Source organism: Callorhinus ursinus, unplaced genomic scaffold, assembly GCF_003265705.2.
Source record: "Callorhinus ursinus isolate GAN/ISIS: 27379988/994484 unplaced genomic scaffold, GSC_fseal_2.0 scaffold8, whole genome shotgun sequence".
NCBI classification, from domain to species: Eukaryota; Metazoa; Chordata; class Mammalia; order Carnivora; family Otariidae; genus Callorhinus; species Callorhinus ursinus.
This window is the reverse complement of record NW_027397070.1, coordinates 26,761,663-26,788,901: the sequence shown is the minus strand read 5'-3', so window position 1 is coordinate 26,788,901 and position 27,239 is coordinate 26,761,663. Positions and strand designations below refer to the sequence as shown.

Below are 27,239 nucleotides of genomic sequence, written 5' to 3'. Positions count from 1 at the left end.
GAGCAGGGCTACCTTTTCACCCCTGGACCACCCACCTCTAGGTCATTATGTGAAAGAGAAAGAACTTCTATCGCCCCACTGTGAAATAGGTTACATGCGGTTCAACCAACAACCTAATTAATAGAAGGGGTCATTTCTTCACATTTTTTCCCAAATTTTCAATAATCACCATGAATTACTTTGCCAGAAAAAAAAATTAAGTTAAGCATGGTTTAGTAATTTTAAGAAAATTAAGATAGCACAGAATAGAGCTCAAGCAACATGTGCCTTCTGTCCATATATGAGAGAAAAAATGAAATCTACAGTTTCAAGAAGTAGTTATTATATTTTCTCAAGGGCATAAATCACACACCAACTCCCTGAGTTTGTAAGACCTTTTCATCACACTTCATGGCACTTTATTTCAAGCCTTCTGAAAAAGAGTTTTAATACAGAAAAGTTCTTTAGCTTTAAATAAAATCTGCTTTAATATCTGCTTGAGGAATACTCTAAAAAAATGAAATAAAACTCTGGTCAACATATTATAATTCTCCAGTTAAAAGGATACTTAGACCTCTTAAAGTAAACTTAGAAACATTCTTAAAAAACAGCTTTATATGCACTAACTCATACCTTTAATTTAAGGGTGTTGTTTGTTCCTCAGATAGAATCATAATGACTCACTCCTACTGTAACCACTGGCCCAATAACTCTGTTGACTGTCCATCAAACAAACATTATATTTTGATTTTACTTTCCTCTGGAATGGCGACAGATTCATAAGAGCTCACATAACCTCCCTAATCTCTGTGGCCCATGGGCCTGTATTATAAGATGACTGTCCAAGATAAAAGAGTCATATCTACTCCATAAAATAGAGAAAAGATATCTCATCTACTTGGGGATCAGCTCTGAAACAATGGCCTCACTGAAACCAGTCTCTACCCATATTAAAATAATGCACTTTATAATGCAGATCCCTTAATCTGCAATAACATTTTGCCAGTGGTATCTGGTGCCTTTTAGAAGATCATTAAAGCTCTGTGCACCTGCTCACAAGACACTTCCCCAGGTAGACCCTAGAGACTTACATGTAATTATACATCAGATAAAGGACCTATTTCCCCTCCTTCTCCCCAAGAGAATGCCAAATGGTCCTTTTCTCTCCTGTGAATCACAACACCCGACACTAATATGGCTAACTTATATTCAATAACAAAGGCAGGATGCCAGAGTTTCCTCACTTCCCTCTTAGGATGATTATGCCAGTACGTTTTCAAGAACCCCCTAAACTCTCTCTTGAAATAGGCAAATAGAAGCTGATAGTCCAAGCTCTGAATTCTCGGTTTCTCTCCCCCTCTTCTCTTGACAGGAACATAAGCAAGCCAACTCAACAGGCCTAATTACCATGGTAACAACATGCACTGTGATTATGAGTGTGTTTGTTTTTTAAAATGACTCACAGATTGTTCTCCCAGAAGCCCCAGACACACCGGCTTCTGGGTGGTTTATAAAAGCTATTCAAAGTTTTCGTGCAAATTTCTTGCTCCTATTAGCATAACTGCTGTGATGGAGAGAGATTCATCAAATCAAATATGCCCTTCTCCTTAAGGATGAAAAAAAAACCCACTTGGTTCCTTAACCGCTCCAAGATTAATCAATTTAAAACTTGGGTTAATAATGAAATTAATTTGAGTTTGTACACTGGAGATAATTAATCTCTCCCTAATTTAAATAATCAAGGTATTTCATAATGTAGTTTTAGAGACCCAAATGAAATAATCAAGTGAAACAAAATCGGCAGTAAAAACTATCCAAATAAAATAGCCTAAATCTGTGGGTACACGGTCAGTCACATGTAAAGTGTTATGAAAGAATAAATATAAGTTTTAGTACCAAGATGTTTTTAAACCAATGTCTAAAATAAAGACGTTTATTTTAAAATGCAAACATGGGGCGCCTGGTTGGTGCAGTCAGTTGAGCGTCCCACTCTTGGTTTCAGCTCAGGTCATGATCTCATGGGTTGCAAGCCGGAGCCACAGGTCAGGCTCCTGCTCAGCGCAGTCGGCTTGGGATTCTTTCTCCCCAGCCCTCTGCCCCTCCCCCCTGCAGGCACTCACGCACACGTGCTAATAAATAAATAAATCTTTAAAATGCAAACATGAAAGAGTCCAGGCATTTGGAAAAACTGTGGACTGCTTCCATTCATTTATTCAAGACATATTACTTAAGATCCTCTACGTAGTGTTATTGTTTATAACTGGAACAGTGCCATAGGGCTTAGGGAAGACCATTTTCTTATTGGAGACAAAGGCCATGGGTGTAGCTTAGTTTATCATCTTATCTTAGATTCTTTGCTTCACAAGGCACCATTCTGAGTAAGCTCTCAATGGGAGGGACCATTTTCCAATGAAAGTATTGAGCCTAGAATTCAGAGTCCTGACTTAGGCAAAATGGTTGACTCTAAAAAAAAAAAAAAAAATAGGCTGGCAATTTTGCTATGTCAGTTTTCCTCCATATGAATTGGATATAAACGTTACTTTAAAAAAAATGTAAATGGAAACTTATAAATCTATTTAACTTAAAACTCTATCTCCTGATGTTTACATATAACACAACATATAACACACACACACACACACACACACACACAAAATAGTCATTAGAAATTACTGTCTCCCAATAGCTACATATTTTATGTACTATTACCAATAATATACTTTTCCTCTAGAGTTTGAAGGGGTAACCAGCATGAATCGGTCAGGATAGGCTAGGTTATACTGTGCGGTAACGAACAACCCCAAAACCTTGGTGTAGGACAGCAAAACTTACTTCCCACTCCCACCCCATGTCCATCGCAGGTCAGTGGATAGGCCCATCCCGTCTTTACTCCAAGACCCAGGCTCAAGAGCGCAGCCCCCATTTCTGTGCTTTTGCCACTGCCAATTGCCAAGGACTGCACTCACATCCTGGTTCTTAAGAAGCTTCTTCCCGGAAGTGGTAAAAAGCACTTCTACTCTCATTTCACTGGCCAATACAAGAGATGTGGCTACACTTACCTAAAGTGGACAGAGAAGTGTAAAGTAAGCCTATCATGAGTTCAGAAGGAAAACTGGAAATATTTATGACTGAGCGCATAAATTACTGGACAAATAGTGTTTAAGTCAAAACAGTGACATCTGGCCACCCCAGAGAAATAGTCCTCCTTGGGTGATTCCTTCCTCCAAGTTCTTTGTACCTGTGACTAATGTTGGGCCGTAACAATCACTTCTGCCAGAATTTGGTAAGAATCCCATGGATAGAATAAAAGATGCTCTACTACAGGTTTGTGGCAACAATAATTGAATAGTGATACCTCTAAATAGTTACTATATGTCACGCACTATGCTAAATAAACATTTTAATACATTATATAATTTTCTCCTGACAATTCTGTGAGGTAGGTATTGTCATTATTATTTCCATTTCATAGATGATGAAACTGGGGCATAGAAAGTAACTTGCTCAAGAGATTCTGATTCCAAACTGGTGTTCTTTAACTACTATACTTGCCTGTGTATTAAGCCTTAGAAAATTGTTTTTTACACTACAGTATTTGAGGATTAAGCCTTATAGTAAAAAACAATTTTTTAACCTAGAAATTTTCACCTTTTCTTACTTAACTTTTGTATTATTTTAATTAAAAGAAAATCTACAGGCTGTTCAATAGCAAGGTTTTTTTTCTTTCTCTTAGTGAAATTAATGTCCATCCACAGCAATGTTCCCTAAACACAACTATCATTTATGAGATTTTTAAAAAATGGCAAAGGATCAGCTCAGTTCTCCAAAAAGACTCTAAAATGACAGATCTTTTTTTTCCTGTTAAAATTTTTTCACAATTTTTCTCATTTCTGTACAGATCAGATAAGTACTCTTCTTAAGCAGAGCTCTGTTGGCAAAGCCTAGAAATTAACTTCACTTTCCTGTTTAAAAATGTAAATATGAGTAGGAAGCACTCCATCATTTATTACAGAAAAGGTACTCCTACTATTAATCCTTAGTCTGCTCTGATGAGGATGCAAAGAAAGCACACCTCAAGACAAGCGGTCAAAACACTGTAATATTAGCAATTCCACTTTGAAATTTCCCCTTTCCACTAGGGCTGCCTCACATATAGAGCCTCTGAAATACACCACCACCACCATGGAAAGTAGGAACCATGAAGAAAAGGCAACAGTAATGGAAGTGCAAGTTGCCTCCAGAGTTGGAAAGTGAAAACCAATTTTCGAAATAACTCATAATCAGCAATTCCAGAGATTAGTCATTCTTCTCTCACAGGTGCTGTAATCAACAAAATACACACCTCTCTAGAGAAAACAAGCTTTCATTTGAGTCTGACAGACACCATACACAGAGCCCTTGGCCTTTCTAGCTCCTGTCTTGGCCCAGAGTGGATTTTATTTACATTAAATTGACTTAACTGATCAGTCAGGCAAACTCAATTTATATATATATATATATATATATATATATATATATGTATGTATGTTTGTTTGTTTTTACAATGGAGATAATGCAAGACTAAATTAAATGTTGTCTAAATTAAATGACATTCTTATTGCTTTATAGGACCTGATGTGTTTTCTTCTGGGATTATAGGTTTAGAAGGTTATTCTTTACTAAGTCTCGCATTAGCCATTTTGTATTTTCTTTCAGGATTCTTTCTCCAGTCTACCTAGGTCACCACCATTAACAAAAACAAGCTCTTTGTTTGTATTGTGTGTGTTTTTCAAAGGGAAATGCATGGAAACATTGTTCAACTCGAAGTTGTGTGATCTTAATGTTTTTTAACCTTTTTGAGCCTTGACATCTTCACTTATAAACTGGGAATAATAATGGTGTCGGACTCCACTGGCTGGCTACCTGATAATCATTAACTCCTTCTTTGCTAACAGAACCAGACATTTTCTCTGGTGACTGTGCTCTTCAGAGAGGCAGGGCTGCTCCACGGCCTCAGGAGGAAACTCTCACCTGAGCCAATCACAGCAGTTCCATCTGCCTCGTCTCTACAGATAAGGCATGTGAACTGTGGGGGGGGAATTCAGCTGGAGACAGCTTTTCTGTCACACTAATAAGAGGTACATGAAGAGAAATGAGTCCCTTCGCTGTGCCTCTAGATACTGAAATCCGGCAGCTAGTCTGAAAGCAGCCATCTCAGCATGGGGAAGGGAGCAGCCTCTGAGAGTGCACCAACCTGCTGAGGATGTCAGAACAGGGGGAAGGAAAGAACGCAGGTTGCTAAGAACAGTGCCCAGTGGCGAATAACTCTGGAGTTACCTTTCCTTCAGGATGACTTGAGGCAAATTCCACTGTTGAAGCCATTTTGGTAGGGTGTTCCTTTACCAGTGGCCAAAAGTGTCCTAACTGAAAAACACTCTTCTCATCTCACAGGGTGATTTTTTAAAACTCATGGCAAACAGTAATGTACATAAAGTATTCAACACACAGCAGCACAAACAGCATGCCCAGCAAATGCTAGTTCTCAACTTCATTGCTGAAAGGTGTTGATCTTCGCTCATTCAACCATGAGCGAGTGCTTGACTCTGTGTGGTTTGAATGACTCTGTGAGGTTTTCCTTGGCTTCTCCAAACAGAATTAAGGGCAGAAATCATTGCTTTCTCTACTTTGTTCATCTAAGAGATAATATCAAATTCCTAAGGTTATTTTAAACAATAACATTGGCATTTAATTCAGACAAGCCCTGTAGTGCTGATTGCAGTGTAGAAAAATATAATTAAACAAAGCAGTCTTCCTGACTGTGTAATCAATTTGATCTAAATAAAATTTAACCCAGACCAAGTACTCAGCCGAGCAGCCAAGTGTGCTGCATTTGGAGTCTGCCTAGTTTAATAGAAAAGCTGCTTTCTGGAGAGGAAAGACCTATTTCATAGATTATTACACACATAGGTGAAAAGGACACATTTCCTCTGGAACTTCACTCCATCCTTATGTCAGGAAGGCACCTGCACCTGCTTGGGAACCCTCTCTCCCCAGAGCCTCACATGGCATTCTCCTCACCGCGTCTCAATTCAAACGTCACTTCCTCAGAGAGGTCTTCAGGGACTACACATTCCCATCACCACCACCATCCTATACACGATCCCCATCATTCAACCTGTTTCTATTTTCATCCATCTCAGCACTTCTCACTACCCGATATTTTCTTTTAATATAATGTGCTTCTGTTGATGGGGTCCAAACTTAGCTATGATCTAATCAGCCTGGGCTGAGGTTGGAACCTGGGTATTTTTTTCAAAGTACCCCTCAGTAATATTGAATGTGCAGCCAGATCTAAAAGCCATTTGTTTATGTGTTTTCTGGATCTCTCGCAACACTAGAATGTGAGTTCCAAGAAAACAAAGAACTGGCCTGTTTTATTCATCCAAGTCTCCCTGGCCTCTTGAAGGACACGTGGCACATTCAGACATGCGGTTAAGACTTGTGGACATGCTGACCAAGTGGATTGTAATTATGTCAGCATTTGCCTGTTTCCCCTGTAGTTTATGAGCTCCTAGAGAGCTCCTAGAGTATCTAGCCTAATCTGCACCAAAAAATAAGTGACGAAAGTAAGTTCATTAAATAAATGAATTATAAACAAAGTGCATTTGTGAACTTAAATGTTCACACACACACACACACACAAAATAACAGATATGTGAAGTGAGGGATGTGTTAATGTACTCAATAGAGGGGATCCTTTCACAATGTATACGTGTATCAAATTGTCACATTGTACATTTTAAATATCTTACCATTTTATTTGTCAATTATACAACAAAGCTGAAATTAAAAACAAATAAACAAACAGAAAAAAACCCATAGAACTGTATTTGTGTGCTATAAGGAAGACAAAGATGGAACTGGGTGTGGCCACTGTCCTCAAATAGCTGGCCGAAGGGGAAAAAATGCAGATTGTCATTATACACGTTACAGTGTGCTAACTGCTGTGAAGAAAGAACAAAAGATTCCAGGGGAGGTAAAGATTGTTTCTTACTGGGGAGGGCAGAGAAGAAACCAAGGAAGGCTTCATGGAAGAGGGAGCATTTACAGAACAAATGGAATTTGGCTATTCAGAGAAGTAAGACTGTGGACTGTGGGGTGAAGTGTGGAAGCGGAAGTAGAAAAGTTATTCTAGGGAGAGGCAAGAACACAAACAAACCAGCCCAGCTGGAGGTTAGGAGGGCCTGAACTAAGACACCAGCTATTAACATGGAAAAGAGTAGATAGTGTCAAGATGTATTCCCAATGACAGTGCAAAAAGCTATGGGATTGGCTACCACTTGGGACTGTTTGTTGAGAAAAACCAAAATTGAGTTTTCATAACTGAGAGAATGGGGTGTCGTTAATAGTCGGGGAATCAGGTAGGAGCTGGTTTTGAGTGGGGAAAGGCAATGGTAGCACAGATTTGGACATGTGAGTTTCATTTTCAGGGGGCTGAATGTTTGCAGGGTACTTGATGTACAAGTTTAGACAGTAGATGAGTGGTCAGGATGAAGGATCAGATTTGGAACTGACCTGCATGGTGACAATGACTGAAATCATAGAAAAGGATTTGATAAAGAGAGAGGGAGAAATTAAGGGGCAGAAAATTCAAATCTTGAGTACAAACATATTTAGGGAGCAGAACTTGGGAGTCAGTGGGGAAGTTGGGAGCCTCCAGGAAACTATGAAGGGTGGCAGAATGTGCCACCCCAAAATATGCCTCCTTGACATAAGGATTATTTTGAGCAGGTTATTTTGGGAAACAGCAGACACAGGAGAAATTCTGAAAAGACTGGAAGTTACCACTTGTGTAAGGGAAATTTACATTTATAAAGGAAATCTCCAGTTATAAGGGCGCCTCCCTCTCCTACCTGAAAGGGACAGATGACTAAATCACTAGACTCTTAGTCAGAAGACAGGCATGACCTCAAGTCTGTATAAAAAATCTTATTCTTATTTACCATGCTTTTCCTGGTCACCTCCCCATAACTGGCCTCCTCCACTCCTCTTTCTCTGTCTTTAGCTGCAGTTGGTATTTCAGCATGAATTCTAAGCCACCACTGAGAGTTACTCTCTTTTCCCTGGGTATGTCCCATGTATACATGAGGTATATATGTTAATAAACCTGTTTGGTTTTCTTTTATTAATCTGCCTTTTGTTACAGTGTTCCCAGATGAGAACTTAGAAGGGTAGTGGGAAAACTATTTTTCTTCCCCTACAGGTAGAAGGAGAATAGGTTAGTAGAGGTTATAAAAGTCAAGGGGAAGCTTTGTTGGCAGCAGGTTCAATTTTAAATTTATGTGTGTGAACTAATCATATCTGCAGGCAAAGAGGAAAGGACCAATAAAGAGAAGAAACCTAATACATAGGAAAGAGACAGAATTATTGTCAGAACATAGTCCCCTACAAAGTAAAAGGAAATGGAATGGAGAGTCCAAGTAGAGAGTTTACTCCTGGCTTGAACAAAAGGCTGTGTTAATTTGACCTAGGAAGACAAGGGAAGAGAATGAATGGAGACAGAGAGAAATTTTGAGGTGGTAAGTAATGAGGTTGAGGAAGCCTGTAATAAATGCCTTCTCAGATAAACAGAAGTGAGGTCACCTGTAATAAATACAGGTAGGACTTGGGTTTAATGGATTTATTGAAAATGCATAGGGGATAGTAAAATATGAAATTAAAAAAAAGAAAGAAAGAAAGAAAATGGTTTTCAAAGAATAGCAATGGCCCTGCTGATGTTGCCATGAATGTGGAGTAGAACCCAGCTCCAGACCCTCTTTATTAGCTCTGAGTGCCAGGTGTCTGAGGAGAGGATTGTGGGAAGGTCTGACCCTGACAACCAGGCTGGCAGGGAGACAAGGAAAGGCCAAAGGAACGGGGAGGAAGGGGTCAAGGGACTGGTTTTCCCGAGCCTCTCCAGTAAGAGCTTGACTGTTTACATATATTTGCCAAGAGATAAAAGAGCTGATCCTGTCTTATCTCAAACCTTGGCATACCGTGGTACCATTTCTAAGAAACATGTTATCACTAGAGTTTAAGATTGAGCTCCCTCTTTTTAATATTTAATGAAGTCTTCTAGAGACTGTCTGAACAATGACTCCCATTAAATACAACTTATTTTCTTTAACATAAGAATTTTGGGGAACACATATATATCTCTAATGCTCTTACCTGGAAATCTGAATCTCAAATTCCACTGTGGCATCTTTACATTTAAACAAATTTGAACACAGAAACTGCATACTTACATAGGATATTAAATTTAAACATTACGGTCTTCTTTTTAAAGAAAATAATTTAGTCTTACAATTTCAAAAGTGACAAAAGTGTAAAGACTTTCTCTGCCCATTTGCCCTAATATGGAGGGAGGTGAAATGGAGATTGAATTGAGGGGTAAGGTATTAGTCATCTGTGCAACTCTAGAAAGGTAACTTAAATTCTGGGCCTCTTTCATTATCCATCATGGAGAGTTTGATACATGCCAAGCTCATCTCCAGGTCATTTTCAGTTGTACCACTTTATGAGGTCACAGGCCAGGGACTAGGTCTTAACACAGCTCTGTAATTCCCTTCTCCACCCTGGATCTAGTAAAGCCAGTCATGGAGCCTCCCAGTAATTGCAGAATAAACATCTGCAAATTAAACAAAGTGGGGTTCATTATTCAACCAACCAACACACACAAATAGTGCATTACAAGAATTTCACGTACGATCATTCAGGAGCTCTTCAAATCATTCAAGGTCAACCTCCACACCCACACCATAAGTCTCAGATACTGTTGCTCTTAACAGAGTCCTCCTTCATCTTGCTGCCCAACTCCCCTCAGCCTTGTCCACACACTGCCTCACCAGTTTCAGGCTCAGGGGTGAAATGTGTAGTAGGAAATGAAACCCAGAAGTATTCTCTATTTTCAAAAGTGAAATTTAGATTAGAATCACATTTCGTTAGTAGAAACCTCTCTCAGAAGTCTATTGTTGTTTGACTACTATAGCCCCTTCTCCATAGGTTAATCCTGTCCATTATAAAGAGCTGGAAAATAATTTAGTATTTTAGATGCTCGTCCCTTTTTCTGACCCTGCCAACTATTGGGCATTCTTTCTCATCCAGCTAATGAGAGGAAACTAGAAAGATGTGGGAACAACAGTCCCCTAGTGCCTCCTTTGTAGTAGCCTGGTCCACATGTGACCAGCAGGGTCACTAGTGTGACTGTCTACAATAAGAGTTTGGATTTCACTATCAGGTTCTTGGTATCACCAATTATCAGGAGCTATGCAGATTTTCTTACTTTCTCCTTTTGATTTTAAAAGTTACTTCTGAAAGAAGTATTTTACTTGGGCAGGGATAATACCGGTATATGCAGGAGATTAAATACAAATATTATAATCAGGATCTTTAGGACACATTATGTTAAGAGATCTCACCATTTAAAAATGTCTCCCTGAAAACAATCCAATTAAAAAATGAGCAAAGGATTTGAGCAAACATTTCTCTAAAGAAGATATACAAATGGCCGATAGACCCATGAAAAGATGTTCAACATCACTAATGCTTAGGGAAATGCAAATGGCAAATACAAAGAAATACCAATTCATACCCATTAATATGGCTCCTATCAAGAGCAGACAAACAAAAATCCCTGAGAAATAACAAGTGTTGGTGAGGATGAGGAGAAACTAGAACTCCAGTGCACTGCTATGGGATTGTAAACTGGTACAGCTACTGTGGAAAACAGTATGGTCATTCCGCAAAAAATTAAATAGAATTACAATTTGATCCAGCAATTCAATTCTGGGTACCCAAAAAGAGTGAAGGCAGGGACGCAAACAGATTAATTGTACACCCATGATCATAGCAGCATTATTTATAATAACTAAAACGTGCAAGCAACCCCAGTGTCCAACAGATGAATGAATAAATTGTGGTATATACACACAATGGAATATTATCCAGCCTAAAAAAAGAAGGAAATCCTGACACCTGCTACAACATGGATGAACTCTGAAGACATTATGGTAAATGAATGAAGCCAGGCCCCAAAAGACAGATACTGTAGGATTCCACGTGTATGAGGTACCTAGAGTAGTCACATTCAGAGACAGAAAGTAGAATGGGGGTTGTTAGGGGTTGTCAGGAGGAGCAAATGGGGAGTTATTGTTTTGTGGGAATGGTTTCAGTTTGAGAAAATGAAAAAGATCTGCAGATGGATAAGTAGTAATGGTTATACAACAATGTCAATATACTTCATGCCACAGAAGGTTTATTTAAAAATAGTTAAAATGGGAAATTTTATGTTATACATATTTTACTCCAATTAAAGAAAAAAGTCTCCTGGAACCTTGGAGGTAGTGGCAAAGGTGGAGAATATGCTAACTTTTCCTTATGCCACCAGGGAAGGAAAACTGACATCTGAGTACCTACTACGTACCAGGCACTCAACATGGTCATACACTAAAGCAAAACCAAAACACAACAACAACAACAAAAAACAAAAAAAACAAACCTTGATTATGTACTATTAACTCCTCTTTACAACGAAGAAACTAAGGTTTATACGTTAACATACAGGGGCAAATAGTAAAAACCAGAGGTAGGATTCAAAGGCAGATCTGCCTGACTCTGGAAGCCCGTGTTCTTTTCACTCCATGATGTTCTTTTATTCTACCCACAGTTGTCTTTTTGAACTGGCTCTCTGCTTTGACGATACAGCTTTTATACTTAAAAGTTAGACCTGCCTTCTGAAGTGGGCTAAACAAGTCAGTCAACCAAATACATTCACTATGTGCCCACCATATGAGGCCCAGGGCTGGCCACGAAATAATGGAGTCATGTTTCCACTCAGCCATTGGCCATATGGCAGAAAAAAAACATACGATTAAAATTTCAGCTTAGGTCGACTCCCTCAAAAGCCCCTGAATACTCTGGGCAAAAGTATTAGGTCTTTCAATATTCCATATGGCCAGAACAAGTGGAAAGAGTCTCATTTTATAGCACTGGAGCTTTTTTATCTTTTTCCTAAACCTTCTACCATCACAGTTACTGATCAGCTGTTACTCACTAATGTTGTGCTTCAAGATGGAATTGAACAATTAAGGAAATGTTTTGTGTGCTGCAGAAAATAGGCAGCTCTCAGCTGTTTTGTGAAAGAGAACAGGGGGCCCTCTTGACTCTCCTGCGCCTAAGGGCCAAGGTTTCATTTTCTTACTCTTTTGTGAAACACACAGGGAAGAATAACGCAGATTGTCTACACATCCCCAAACAAAGCAGGGTGTTGGCAGGATCTAGTGAATCCACAGCCTGTAGGTGAGTAAGTACCAAGGGTGAGCCCCATCTTCATACAGCCCAGATTCCCAACTTTCCACTTCATTTAATGACCCACAGCTTGATCATGGAACTTCAATTAGGAGCATTCTAGAGCCAAGGTCTACCCTCCATCTCCTCTGTGGAAGATTATCTTTACATATTTTTTACTTTAGGAGGGAAATGGGAAGTGCAACTGTGAAATACATGGAATGACTTATCTTGCCTACAGGTTTGATTAAATTCAATGAGTCCACAGGGAAACTCCATGGTTTCAACACCAGCAATATTTTGCCCCTTAGACACAGAACAAGTTTAATTTAATAAGTAACCTCAGAAAAGTAGACATTTTTTTCTTTAGTACCTAAAGATTCTTATCTCTGAAAATGTGCCGCTACACCACAAATTTTGAGACGCCAAATCAATTTCAGAAAGATGGCATTAAAAAAACAGACCTTACAGCTCTTCATAACTGAGAATGGTGATAAAGGAGGAAGCATATACATTCTCAATGGCATAGTGTTTAAAAACCTATATTTTAATAATATGAGGGTCTAAATATGACCTTTTTACTATTTTTACTCCACTATAAGCAATTCTTTCTTTCCTTTGAAAATTTATCTCCTCTCATTCTAAAAATTCAAGAGAAAACCTTTTATCAATGACCATTTATTGCTCACCCACACTTTCCGTTGGAGACAAAGCTCAGTTTCTTAAATCATGCTTCACTAGGGTCTTAAACTCTTTCTCCTACATATCCTGCCAAAGAAATCTCACAATGTCATTTTCAGTCTGTTGGACCTATTTATTGGACTTTTACATATCATTCATAAATTAGAACAAGTCATGGTTATGGACTCTCATTAACAGGATCCATTGCTCAAGATAATCAAAGAACAAAAATTGCATTCTGATTTTACTATCTGGCTCTGGTTACGGGGTACACAGGTTAAGGAAATAACCCAGCTCCACTTTCACATTTTGTCCCTCACTGAGGTTAATATGCACCTTGACCTACAGATGAATAAAATCCATATAAACATCAAATCCATACATATCTGATTCTGGACAAGTTAAACCCGCCACGCTCCTTTGAGAAAGGATGCAACTTCAGGAGGAGACCCACCGGCAAATGGTAGCTATTTCTGAGGCTATCCTAAAAGCAGCGGCACAGAGCAGAGGGAGGAAGATACCTTTTTTAAAACGGTAAATACTGCCCCTCACATACGCAATTGCAGTCTTTGTTGGCAAATTCTGAGTACGAAAGGATTTAACCAAAAAAAAAAAAAAAGAAAGAAAGAAAGAAACAAGAAAAAAAAAAAGCTCAGTCACAGTCATTATACTGCAAAACAGAAGACACCTCAGTGAAATATGTAAGAAAGACAATGCAACCAACATTTTCCGCCACTTACACCCTTAAAATGAGGGGACTGCAACGATCAAATGATGAGCCCACAGCTTCAGAGCCCCAGTTGATTTCAACTGATGCCTGCTTTTCTTCCAAGAGGTTGCAAACGGTTCCTTGCATGTAGCAATGCTTTCCTGACGAATGATCAAAGCTAGGCGCTAAAGATATTTTAAGGCAAATGTGCCACAAATTTGGTCATTCTCCAAAGCCCTTCTAAAAGAACGCATCCTAATCCTTTCCCCCAATCCTGAAGCAAAGTCCCTCTCTTCCCTTAGCAATCTGCCCTGAAAACCGCAGGTGGTGGTCATTTTCTCACTGAAAAAGGAGCAAGCTGAGAAGCGTCCCCTTTACCTTGGCGCCCGCGGCGGGTCGGAGAGTGGCTGGTGTCCTGTGTGGGAGCCGAAGTGTGCAGGCGAGCCCCGGCGCAGCCCGCCCAGCGCAGCCCGCCCAGCCCCGCGCAGCGCCGCGCCGCCCAGCCCAGCCCAGCCCAGCCCAGCCCAGCGCAGCCCAGCCCAGCCTAGCCGTAGTAGGAGCTGCCACGGAGCGCCGCCGCTGTGCGCTGTGCGTGTGTAGCAGCGGCGCCTGCAGCCCAGGGACTGGTCCCCACCCAGCTTTGTCTTCAATCATCGTGCTTTCTACAGGAAGCAGCGCATCTCCCACTTCCTCCTCTTCTTGGTAGCTCTTAGCCGCTTTCTTCTTTCCCTCTCGTTGAAGCTCGGGCTTTCGCCTCCTCCTGCGCTGCTCGCATGTAGTGTGCCCAGAATCCCTCTCCCCCTTTGTTCCATGTCCCTCTGGTGCCTCTGTTCCTTCCTTCCCCTTCTCATGCCCTCACCTCCACGACAGCTTCCAGCGACTGCCTCTCCGGCCCCCCTTCCCCACACGCAGGCTGCTTCTTAGCCTGCACTGGCCAGTTGTTGTTGATGGTGCTGCTGCTGGTGGTTTTGGGGGGTCCACAGCCCCTGGCCAGGTTCGGGTCCTGAAATCCAGCACCAGCTTCAATGGCTGCTCCTGATTGACTGTAGTCCCTAACAAGGCAGCTAGCTGGGAGCCTGCAGCTTGCAGCTTCTAGCTGCACCATTTCGCTCTGTGGCCAACATTCCAGCCGCTTCATTTCTCCAAGGTCCCACTACCACTGAGATCTTACTTAACCCACATGCTCAGGAAGGAATGGCCCTGATTTAAGTATCCTTGTAGGGCACGGGAGCCAAACAAAGTCCTCCACTGCTACCTGTAGCCTAGCAGTGAAGACATATTCCCAAAAGTTTCTCCGGGGCTGTGAAGGAATGGTGTGTATTCCCAGCCTAGGAATAGATCTCTGCCCCTGCCCCCCACTCCCCCCCCCACACACTCACACTGGTAGGGCTCTAGGGACCCTCACGATCCTCTAGTCCTTTGCCCTCACCTTAGGACACATTGTAATGTTATGGGTAAGGGAGTCTGTCTACCAGGATTGGAATCCAAGCTGTCATTACTGACCACATGCACTTGGGTAAACTTCTGTGGTCCTTGACTTCCTCATCTGCAAAATGGAGAGGATGATAGTCCCATGCCACAGCAGAATGTGAGGATTAAATGAGATGTACACAAAATGCTAATAGTACCTGGGATTTAAGAAGTGTTCAGTACGTATTAGCGGATGTGGAAGCTCAGAGACAGCAAGTGACTTTGATAGTCAGCAGTCACACCAGGACCTGTCCTTGGTTTCTGGATTCCCCGCAGTTAGTATATTCACCACTAAACCCCCATGCACTTGGTGACAATTTATTCAGCTTGTAAGTCACTCTCCCCTCAATATTAATACAAGGTGCTTTGGGGAAGCTACAGATTAAACGTGGCCTGGGGGCGGGGGGAAAATCCTTCCAGGTCCAGGCAGCGCTGTTAAGAAACCTCTCTCTAGGCTTCAGTGCATGGAAAGTTAATTCTCCCTAGCCCAACTCCACCTTTTTAAATCCAGTCTTGCCTTAACCCTCCAGCAGGTACTCCTAACCCACCTTGAGACCACAGCACATTAACTTGGAAGGTACAGGATTTAATTTCTATGAAATATTCTGAGACAGTCCTAGTATACCCTGTGTTTTGAATGGACGTTCCATGAACAGAGTTTGCTTTTCTTTCTAGAAATCTTTGATCAAAAAGGACCCCGATGTCAACTAACATTAGAAAATTACAAAATAGATTTTTTTTAAAGATTTTATTTATTTATTTGAGAAAGAGAGAGAATGAGAGATAGAAAGCATGAGAGGGAAGAGGGTCAGAGGGAGAAGCAGATTCCCTGCTGAGCAGGGAGCCCGATGCGGGACTCGATCCCAGGACTCCAGGATCGTGACCTGAGCCGAAGGCAGTCGCTTAACCAACTGAGCCACCCAGACGCCCCCAAAATAGATTTTTTTAAGATTAAAAATAAAGAACTACTTTTGAACCACCAGCAAACAGAATTGTAGTAGGGGGAAAGAATGGACACAGATGCCCACTGTGTCCAGCAACCCAATGAAAATGAGACATGAATTAACTCCAAATCACAAATCTTCATGTCAAAGGTTACCAGGAGCTTTTAAAGAAAAATTTAAATACAGTATATGTGATACAAGGCCTAAAAAAAATGAGAAGCACAATTACTGGTGACTGGAAAGATTATGGAAACAAATCTCTGATTAATTTTAGACTAGTGGATTTTGGCGTTAACTCTGGATTCAAACAGTTCCCTCATTTTTTTTTTAATCCTCTCTCCCTTTCTCTCTCTCTCTTTCTCACATACTCTCTCAACCGGTAGAGAGTGGTTGGTACTTACCTTTACATCTATGTAGGAAAATCTCTTTCAGACAATGAAATCTGCCAGGAATTTGGCCTGTTGCCTTCTAATTAGCTCTCCTACGTCTGGCCCTTAGAAAACTCTTAGTAGGTTCACCTGGCCATTGCTGTGAACTTCCACACAACCTCCATTCACAGCTGAAAACTAGATTTTAAGATTTTTCTCTTTCTGTCATTAATCTCACTGCTTTCAACTGGTCCTAATAGCCTCTTTTTCTGGAGAAGAAAGAAAAATATGGGGGTGTAGCTTGGCCAAGAGAGAAAATTAATCCAGTACAGATCTCTTAACACAAGCATGGTAAGTACACACTAAGTCTACAAAGTGTTCATTTCTTAGGAGATGTAATTACATCTCACCATTAGTAGTACGTGCCATTCGTAACTAAATATGAGCCTATCCTTGATGCATTTCATCAACGCATAACACAAAAACCTGTAAAATACTCCACCTTTCATCAGTGGCCCTAAATGTAGGCATTGATACCTTGTATTTCTTACATCCACCATGTAGAAGAGGTTGATGGTCATAAAGAGGCCATTGTTTTGGCCTGATATCTCTCCTGTATTACTGCACACTCTAGCTGAATGTCCCTTGAAGTTAACATTCCCCAAATTTTATATATTGCCTCAACTAAAGCATGTTCTCCTTTCCATAGTCTCCATTTCATGTAATGAGGAATACAAACCAGTTGCCCACAGAAGGAATATAGGAAGACCATCAAAACCATTTGTCTCTGTTACCCAGTGTCCAATTGAAAGTTCCACATCCTTTCGTTCCCACCACCAAACTATCCCCTTGACCAAATCCCTCCCATTTCCTTGCCATGGTCTTATTACATAAATGCTTCGCTCTCCCCTATGACTGCAAGACTCCTTACTTTGTCCTTCTACCTCCAGTCTCTAAGCTATGCCCGCTAGAAGTGCAGTGCTAAAACAAGCAGTTGATACCGTCACTGTCCTACTGTACTTTGTCAGTATCTCCCCTCCCCATTACCCACAGGACACAAGTCTTAATTCCTTCACCTGGCACACAAGGCCTTGCAGAATGTCACCCGACTACACTCTTCACCTTATTACCCAACCTGCTGCAAGCCCACCTCCATGGCATGCTTCTCATGGGACCGTGGTCTTTTCTCCTCTGCATCTTGGCATATGCTCTTCCTTTTGCCAGAAACGCCCTTATTCCTCCCTCCATTTGGTCCGCTGGCAACCCCTCCTCATCCCTTCAGACTCCGCTTCACTCAGAAGCTTACTCTAAGCACACACGCAGCACCGGGCGTTTCCTGCTGGGAGAATTCACGGTGCCTCGAGTCTCCCTCTGTGTCAGCACGAACTGCCTGGCTTTGATGAGTTGTTATATGTCCACCTCACCTGTGGCTATTTGAGCCCCTTAAAATTAGGGCCATGTTCCATTCATCTTTGCTTGTCACAGAGCAGGTGGTGGACAGATGTTTGTATAATAAAAAGGCATCGTTGGCAGAAATTTCAAACCTGCCTTTGTATTCCTGTGGGTCCTGAGCTGGGGAAGAAAAGGGAAAGGTCTGATACGAGAGGTTGGTCATGGGATAAGAAACAATAATCCCTCATTTTTTTTTTTTTTTTTGCAAGTTGCAGAAAATCGTGGTACCGGAGCACCACATTCAAAATTTTTGTTATAGAGGTGAATCCTTGTTCTATGTCCGCACAGAATTGCTTATAAAGAAGCACAATCTGGCAATAAAAGGGAGTTTAAAAAAACAGATTTTAAAAAGAAATCAAAAAAAAGGAAAGAAAGCTGTTCTTTACTTGCATTTCTGGATGAACTTTAAAGAGACTAATTTATAAGCCAGAAACACTTTTCACATTCCCTCCTGCATGCTCCAGTTTTTGCCACCTCGCAGCTGTCCCAGAGGCTCTCATATGCCAGATCCCCAAACTCTTCTCCAATCTCTTGACAATATTGTTCCTCTCTCTCCTCCGCCCTCGCCGTGCCTACTAGTTCTTTACTATTTTGACTGACTTGCCTTCTCTGGCTAAGCGCTCTCTCCTTTTCTGTCCATGTCTCAGTTTTGATGTCTGTCCTTCCTCGTTCTGTTGTACCAGACAGGAGCCATAAACCAGGAAAGCCACTCCTGGAGTGCACATGTGGCTGTCACGAAGGGAGGAGAGTGAAATGGGAAGAAGGTGAATTCACATATTAATAAATCTTGTCCCACTCAGATCTATGTGGCACAGGGTCACTGCCTCCGTCCAGACGTCTGAGCCTACCCCCAGCTGTTAGGAGTCAAGAAGACTGAATCATGTCTGGTTTAAAGAGAGTCGTAGGGTAAGGGAGGCAGAGAGTAGCTTTTTCTCAAGAGAGAGAGTGGCTGCCTCTCACTAATGAAAAATGGCAGTCCCTCTTTCATGGTCAAAGAGAAAAGCTAGTAGGATAAGGGATCTGCAGAGGAATGACCAAGGCTTCCTCTAGGGGACAAAATGTTAAAGGCATGAGTTCCGCTTTCCCTTTAGCTCAGGCAGGGCTAATGAGGGGATTAAATGGAATAACATGAAACACACCCCCTCCCCCCGACCCATACTTCTCTGATATTACCTGAAATGTCACCAAAACTAAGCCAATTTGGGTTATCAACCCAAATATATATGTGTGTGTGTTACATGCCTAAAGCCCTGGGGAGGTTGTCACTGATGAAGGAGTTCTAGAAATTTGCTTTCCCAACACCTCATGAGAAAACAAGCCCAAGTGTTGATGGGAAGGGAGGGGGTGGGTTCAGAGGCTGAGGGATGCTGGAAGCTGGGAGTGGAGGAGGCTGACTATGAAGCTGGAAAAGACACTAAGTATGGAGGGACGCAGGAAGGAAGCGGGCGGAGATGAGGAGGGAGGCAGAGCCCAAGCTGGAAGTAAGTCAGAGAGGCCCGGATGTGGAGCCAAACAAGGGGAGCCTGGCCAGGCTGAAGAAGGCTAGAAACTCCCTGAGTGGACACTGCCTGCCACGTGTCTGTAGTTCTGGTCTCCCCAAAAGAAGACAATGTTCCAGACCCTCCAGTGGCAGAAGCGGGAGCTGGACCATCGACCGGGTTGTTGAAAGAGTTTAAACCAAAAGCATTGTTACCATAAAAACAGAAACAGCAGTTCTGCAAAATACAACTTGTTCCCTCTAAAAAGTCTCTGAAGATCCACACAGAAAACCAGGGGCAACAGGAAGTGAGGAACAGGATCCAGAAGAGGGAGTCGGCAACGAAGCATGACAGAGGTTAAAGAACGCGGTGCGCAGCAAAGCCTTGGAAAAACCACCATTGGAAGGAATACCGGGATTAAAGGATGTGAATCGGTGAGATTAACATCACACAAGTAAACCATTCTGAAGTGTCTTGAAAGCAAAGCGAGGGGCGCCTGGGTGGCTCAGTCGTTAGGCGTCTGCCTTCGGCTCCGGGCGTGATCCCGGGATCCTGGGATCGAGCCCCGCATCGGGCTCCCCGCTCCGCGGGAAGCCTCCTTTTCCCTCTTCCGCTCCCCCTGCTTGCGTTCCCTCCCTCGCTCTTTCTCTGTGTCAAATAAATAAATAAAATCTTTAAAAAAAAAAAAAAAAAAGAAAGAAAAGCGATACAGTAAGAACTCCAATCATTTTGCGGGCAAGGCAGAAAGGCAAGACGTGATTTTCCTGGGCCAAATATGTCAGCCAGAGAGGGTGATCTATTTCGATTGTAAATAGGTTAACAAAAGGCTGGAGAACAAAAGAAGACGTTGGGAGGCCTCAAGGGTGTTTCCTTTCCTTTGTTGATTTCCCTACTGTTAAGAGTATTCATAGGTTTACTTACGACCTTGGTCCCCCCCACCAGCTCTGTTTTTCTCCTAGGTTCTCACTTTGAATTTTCCTATGATGGAATTTCAGAAACAGAAGCACAGGCACTGAGGAAGGCTCTGTGGTGTGAGGTGTTGGGTGGTGAGTCTGTCTTTCCTACAGAATCCGCTCCTGTCTACTATGCAGCCTGAGGCCTAAGGGCTGCGCCTCTCTGCGTGCTCAGCACCTTGCCTTAGCATTTGGCATGTCGTGTGTACTCAGGACACATTTGTTGACTTTAACTGAATCTAAACAATTAGACTTTGACTGAATCTAAACAACCTAAACAATTAGGGAGACATTTAGGAGTGCTACCGACCACTGTGAAAACACAAGAACATACATTTTACAAAATTCTAAGAGAATGAGCAAACAAACCACGGTGGCTACTTACAATATAACCCAAAATGTCCCTAGAAATCGGAAAATGAGAAGACATGGCAAGGTGGGAAATGTGACACTGATGTCAAAAAGGGACAGACCCTGACATTACCAACTGACTAATGTTAAACTAGTATGAAAATCCATTATTTGCTCAGATGACTATCAAGTCCCACCATATGTAGAAAGCTCCAATAAAGTTTTATCAATTGATTACTTGCAAATCTGTACACTGGAAGGTGCGTCTTCAGTAATGCAAAACATTTGCTGTAACTTCCTATGTAATGTTTACAAAAATGATATCAGCTATAGTAGTAAGAAATTATTCAACATTCTTTAAGTATCACTCAAGGAAATTTCAACAGAGAAGAATTGGGTGGTGTATAGTAAATGCGGAAATCTCAAATTATTGACTTGATAAAAATAAACAATACAATTCCTTGGGAAATTACTGTTTTCACATGTGAAGTTTTCTCAAAGAAAATGGCTGGGTTAGGAGTGCCTGGGTGGTTCAATCAGTTAAGCATCCAACTCTTGATTTGGGCTCCGGTCATGATCTCAGGGTCATGAGATCGAACCCACATTGGGCTCTGCGCTCATCAGGGAGCCTACTTGGGATTCTCCTTCTCCCTCTGCCCCTCCCACACCACACCCCCCACCGCAGTCGCTCACTCTCTCTCTCAGGTAATAAATAAATAAATCTTTAAAAAAAAAAAGAAAGAAAGAAAAGAAAAGAAAATGACTGGGATTAGGTGTAGCACCGCCTCCTCCACAAATCACCTCTTGCTTCTCCTGGTTATAGTTATCACACTTGATTGTCATGGTGTGTTTCTCTTTCTCTATCCTCTACTCTATGTGGAATTCTGGAATACACAGGTAATGTCTTATTCGGTGATATATCTAGTACCTTCCACGATGCTTAATGCACATCACATAGTAGGTATGCAATAAATATTTGTTGCATGTATGAATAAAGGCAAAGGTGTGCCAAGTAAGGGACACAAATTAATTTAAGGAGGAATATTATAAGCCAAGCATTTATGGATTTATTTGTAATTAAAAAAGATTAACACAGTCCTGTAGTATCTTGTTGGTAAGCAAGTTTGTCATTTTTTGTACATTGTCCTTTATGGCTTTGTTTTCAAATGAAAAGAATGGGTTACTTGCTCAAGACCAGTTATTGTCATTGCATCCTTCCCAGCTCAAAATATTCGAATTCACCCAGACCACAGCCAAGTCATTTGTTTGCTACTAAAATATTTATGTACATTTATCCTAACTCCCCAACCTCAAATTTTACATCTAGAAAGTAGGTGGATTTATAGGAACTAAAAAGTAGTAGCATAAATATGACTAAAAAAAACCCCACCAATACCCAGTAAACACACTTGGCACTCTGACATTTAAGAGCAGAAAACTACATGACCTGTATTCTTACCTAAGGATTACATGTGCCAGTGGTTTTATATCTGAAAAAAGTGGCAGCAACAACTTCAAATAATATAGTCAAGAGAGACAAAAAGTTGTATATGCTCATAACCGAGGGCACGTCACTAGAGAGAAACACGATTTCAAGGAAGAAGTGAAAGTGTTCAGAATGAATAGATTTGCTTAATTGTTAGTGAAACAGACTCCCATTTTATTCTGGAATAATAGCCTAAGGAAATTCTTCAAAGACCCACCATTTCTGACAATCATGGGATGGGAAAATCAAAACACATTTCTACCCCTAAATTTCTAGGAAGATAACTCTGTGCTTATCTCGAGTAGCCCATGCCTTGATGGTGCTTGGTCCACAGTAAATTCTAAATCTTTGTGAAGTGAATGAACATTACAAGAATAACAGAAACTCAACTATTCCTATTCATAATGCATATATATGAGGAGGTTTAATATTAATAAGAGATAAAACTGTTGGTTCTAGTGTGGATTCTGAGTAGATAGGCCTCATTACCAAAAGGAATTATCACGAAGACTTCTGTGTAGATTTCATGTGGTGCACGGGTACGCAGGTGGTACTAAGTCATGTCTGCTCACCGTGTTCTCTTCACACCAGTGTGTGTCCTCCACTCCTGCTTCATGGCTAACAGATTCGTTTCTCCCGATTCGTATCTAGAAAGGTGTTCATTTATAACGCACCCTCTAGGGCTGCTGGAGCAGAAACCTCCTTCCACTCACCGTAGATTGGAGGCCTGCCTTCTTCTTACAGTCAGTCAGTTGGGATAAAACAGCACAGACATGGGCTCCACAGTGGCCCTGGGCGTCCAGGAGAAATGTTTTCTGCTTGCTCTCTGTTCTCTTCTGACTGTCGGTAACCAGAGGTCAGCAAACTCTTTCAACTCAGAAGTGCCACAGAGGACGAGAAATTTCCACAGGTGCTCCTGGCAGATTTCAGGAAGAAGCAGAGGAGGGGAAATAAAAGGGGAAGATTAGGAGGGAAGTGTTTCTTTTTCTCACGAAAACCACTTTTGAAACGAGACCTCTGAAAACAGAACTCACCTGAGAGCCAGATAAACAGAAAACAATTTAATTTACTTTTAAGAGGGAGAAATGTGAAAACTTGGTTTTAAAATGAAGGGAAAACACTGACAACTACACCTCAAAGGAACACCTAACAGAAGAGGGAGTCGGGACTAAGAGGCAACTGTGCCGTTTGCAAAGCTCCCAGAGGCAAATTCTAATTCACTGAGTAGTGTAAGGTACTCCTTGGTGGTGGGTGGGGTGGGGTGGATAAGCTTTTACGGGTTTTTTTGTTTGTTTTTTTTTTTAAGATTTTATTTGTGAGAGAGAGAATGAGAGACAGAGAGCATGAGAGGGAGGAGGGTCAGAAGGAGAAGCAGACTCTCCGCCGAGCAGGGAGCCTGATGTGGGGCTCGATCCCGGGACTCCAGGATCATGACCTGAGCCGAAGGCAGTCGTCCAACCAACTGAGCCACCCAGGCGCCCTGGATAAGCTTTTAGTTTAAAAAGGGTGCGGATGTTACTGGAATTGCTCATTGAAAAACATTTACTTTTTATCTAAAATTGTATACAAATTATACATTTAAATACACAAGTATTTATTGGAAGCTTGCTAGGTGCCTAGAAGAAACAAAATAGACTCCATCTCATCTCATGAAGTTTATAGGATAGTGGGGGAATCAAAACTAAAACACAGGTGACCCTCGAACAGCACGGGTTAAACTGCACCTGTCCACTTCCACGTGGGTTTTTTTTCTCCATACAGTACTACGAATATACTTCCTCTTCCTTACAATTTTCTTAACATTTTTTTCTGTAGCTCACTTTATTGTAAGAATGCAGTATATAATACATATACAAAATGTGTGTTAATCGACTATCTATGTTATGGTAAGGCTGCCAGTCAACAGTAGGCTAGTAGTAAAGTTTTTGGGGGGAGTCAAAAGTCATGCGTGGATTTTTAATTGTGTGGGGCATCAGTGCCCCTAATTCCTATGTTGTTCAAGGATCCACTGTAGTTACCAAGTAAATATATGTCAGGCAGCATCAAGTCCTGTGAAGAAAAATAAAAACCAAGTAAAAGGGAACAGAGTGGCAGGATTGCATACAGGTTTTTTTTTAAGATTTTATTTATTTTAGAGAGAGAGAGAGCAAGCATGAGCAAGGGGAGGGACAGAGGGAGGAGGGAGAGGGAGAGGATCCCAAGCAGACTCCACATGGAGCGTAGAGCCCAACCCAGGGCTCCATCTCATGACCCTGAGATCACGACCTGAGCCGAAACCAAGAGTCAGATGCCTAACAGACTGAGCCACCCAGGAGCCCTGGCATATGGTGTTTTAAGTAAGACGGTTGCTCGCCATTCCCTGATTTCTACCTTTCCCCATCCTTTTCCATTCATTCTCCACCCTTCTTTGTTGTGTTCTGTGCTGTGGTATCTCCTAGATGTTCCAGTTATTACTGGCTCCTGGTGCACACCCTTGTGTGGTCTCCTCTCAACTTGACTCCGGACTGCTAGTATGGGGCTGGAGTGACTGGATGTGATGTTCGAGCTAGGTCAGAAAGGGCATCGTAGCTTCCACCTTGGCCTCTTGGGTCATTCACTGGGGGAAGCCAGGCACCACGTTGTGAGCATTCTCAGGCAGCCCTGTGGAGAGGCCCACGTGCAGAGGATCTTCGGTCTCCGGCTGACAACCAGCAACGATTCACCAGCCACGTAAGTGAGCCATCTTGGAAATGGATCCTTCATCCCACACAAGTCTTCAAATAACTGACATCCTGAATGCAGTCTCATGTGAGACCTGGGGCTGGAAACAGGAAAATAAGCTGCTTCCAAATTCCTGACCCACAGAAGGAGATAATGAGGGCTTACTGTTTCAAGCCACTGTATTTTGGAGCAATCTGCTGCACAACCACAGATAACCTCTACAGCACCCAATACTGTATCACCCGGACTCCCTTGGACTCTGGTTTCCAGCTGTGTTTGGCCAATGCACAGACAGTGAGATCAGTGGCTTATTCCTCAGCATTCTGTTCTGGGCAGCCCCAAGGGTCTTCAGCTCTCTTGTGTTCCTACAATACTATTTCTTCCCTTTGCCCCCTCAAGACTAGCTATGGCCTCTGGTCTCACTGTTGGCTTCCTTATTTCGGCACACAGCGAGCAAGTCCTTTCATTCTCCTAAAACTTGTGTGACTTTCATTTCCAACCAAGACTCAGGCTGATACAAAAGGCTTCCTGTAGGTAAGGACATTTAGAGACGTGAAGGAAGTGAGGGAAGCAGGCCTCCTAACAGGTGGGGAAGAGCAGTCCAGCAGGTGCAAAGACTTTGAGATGAGGGAATCTTTGATGTGTTCAAGAACAGCAAGGTCCTCGTAAGAGAGTTACAATGCACAAGTGAGAAATTGTGAGGGTATGAGGATGGAGGGGTAGGCAGGGGCCACATCAGGTCATGGTTGCATTCTGAGTGCTGTGCGCAGCCCTGGGGTGTGTTGGGAGGGGTCTCAACAGGGGCATGACATGACCTAACTTGCCTTGCCTTGTGAGACCAGGGTGGGAACAGGGAGACCAGTCAGGACGCTCCTTTAGAACTCAGAAAGATGACAGAGTGGGTGTGATAGGTAATAAAGGTGGAGAGAAGAGACTGAATTCAGAATATGTTTTGAAGCCAGACCTGTAAGAATCTGCTGCTAAATGGAATGTGAGAGAAGTAAGAGTAAGGAAGACTCCAAAGTGAATGATAAATGCTGGAGCCACTTACTGAGATGAAAACAGGGAGCAGAGGAGGGCAGTTTGGAGGAAGGAGGGGCAGAAATCAAGAGTTGGTTCATTTCATTTTCAAAAGAGGAAAAGAGTAACATGCTGCTGTTAAAAAGGAAGATGAGAGGTTTTTTTTCTCACTTTACAAAACAGAAGATCTCCCCTTACAGAGGAACTTTCCCATTTCCCTGCCTGTTAGGGTATTGCCATTAGAAAAATTTTTTAAAAAATCAAGTAGTGTGTTCTCGGGTTTAGTTATAAATGTGATCAGTTATGGGTCAGTTCTGGCTCCCCAAAGGTCACACTAACTAAATCCAGGAGCCAAGTCTGTTCCCGGGGCCCAGGGTGCCTGTCATCTGTCATAAAACACCATCTGTCTAGCAGCTGAGGATTCTAATTATTAAGTCTGTAAAAGATAATCTCACTGGTTAACCTCACATGATTTCTTTTTTAAAAAATTTGAAATATGACTACCATCAGCCCCAGAAGCAGATGTGACAGGAAACAAGACTCAACAGACACTTCCGTTCTTCTTGGGACAGCACCCTTTGCCCCATTTCTGCCGTTCAGGGCTCTTCTACCATAAAAGCAGAGCTGTGCCCCAAACCCCCACAAGACACTCACCTGCTTACACAACATCAGTTACCTGCCTTTCCTGTGCAGACCTGAGATTTTAGAAAGAACTGGGCAATTCCGTGCTGAGCTTGTGCTGATGGACTTCCCTGTAGGGACTGGCTAAGAGACCAAGTCAGCACCCAGTGCTCTGAGGGGAGAAGGCAACGCCCTTTATCTCCTTGTAATGTTGGCCACACGCTCCCTGGCACCCTTGTCTACAGAGAGCTTTGTGATGCTGGTGCGCGGTTGTCCTGATACCAACAGGCAGCCTTTGTTGTTATTGTTGTTGTTGTATTCAGAATGACCTCTTGCTAAAAATTCTGTAGGCTTCCTGGAAGGGACACAGCCTACTGTGATAAAATGGACTTCTCCCTTCCCCCCCTCTGGTTACTATGACAACTCTGAATGACTGATTTCCTGGTTGCCATGTAAATGCAGTGGGATCCCCGCCACTGCACCACACAAAGACGTCAGTAAGAGTAGTAAGAAAACAAAAATCATATTTAAAAAGACAAAGAGTTTCATCGCAAGCCTTTTTCTCACACAAAGGCAGAGGAAAGGAACCAGTTGTAATTCGAAATGGTGCTCTTCCTGAGGTAGGAGTGTGTCTCTCCCTCACTGGAGGGAAGACTGAAAAAGAAGGGGAAATCCCTCCTTTGTAGTGGAGTTGGCATGGTGACAGGAAGACAGATGCCAC

The 27,239-nt window shown here is 42.1% G+C and overlaps 1 protein-coding gene and 1 long non-coding RNA gene across 4 annotated transcripts in view; both read right to left on the bottom strand.

Moving 5' to 3' along the window:
• Positions 1-14,291, bottom strand: part of GNG2 (G protein subunit gamma 2) — a 122,945-nt gene extending 108,654 nt beyond the window's left edge. The window contains exon 1 of one of the 3 annotated variants that reach the window (XM_025870049.2): positions 14,054-14,291. Coding sequence is in view for 1 of the 3 variants with exons in the window: in XM_073895219.1 (XP_073751320.1) it covers positions 13,707-13,822 (116 nt within the window). In the remaining 2 variants the exon portion in view is untranslated. Of the gene's footprint in view, positions 1-13,706; positions 13,979-14,053 lie in introns of those variants that run through there. The other 2 variants (XM_073895221.1, XM_073895219.1) reach the window with 2 other exon arrangements.
• Positions 14,292-21,799: 7,508 nt separating this feature from the next.
• LOC112822781 (uncharacterized) lies at positions 21,800-26,854 on the bottom strand. Its single transcript, XR_003207780.2, has 3 exons — positions 26,552-26,854; positions 24,775-24,977; positions 21,800-23,093 (listed from the first exon to the last, which is right to left on the bottom strand). It is a non-coding gene; the product is annotated as an uncharacterized lncRNA (long non-coding RNA).
• Positions 26,855-27,239: the final 385 nt, after the last annotated feature.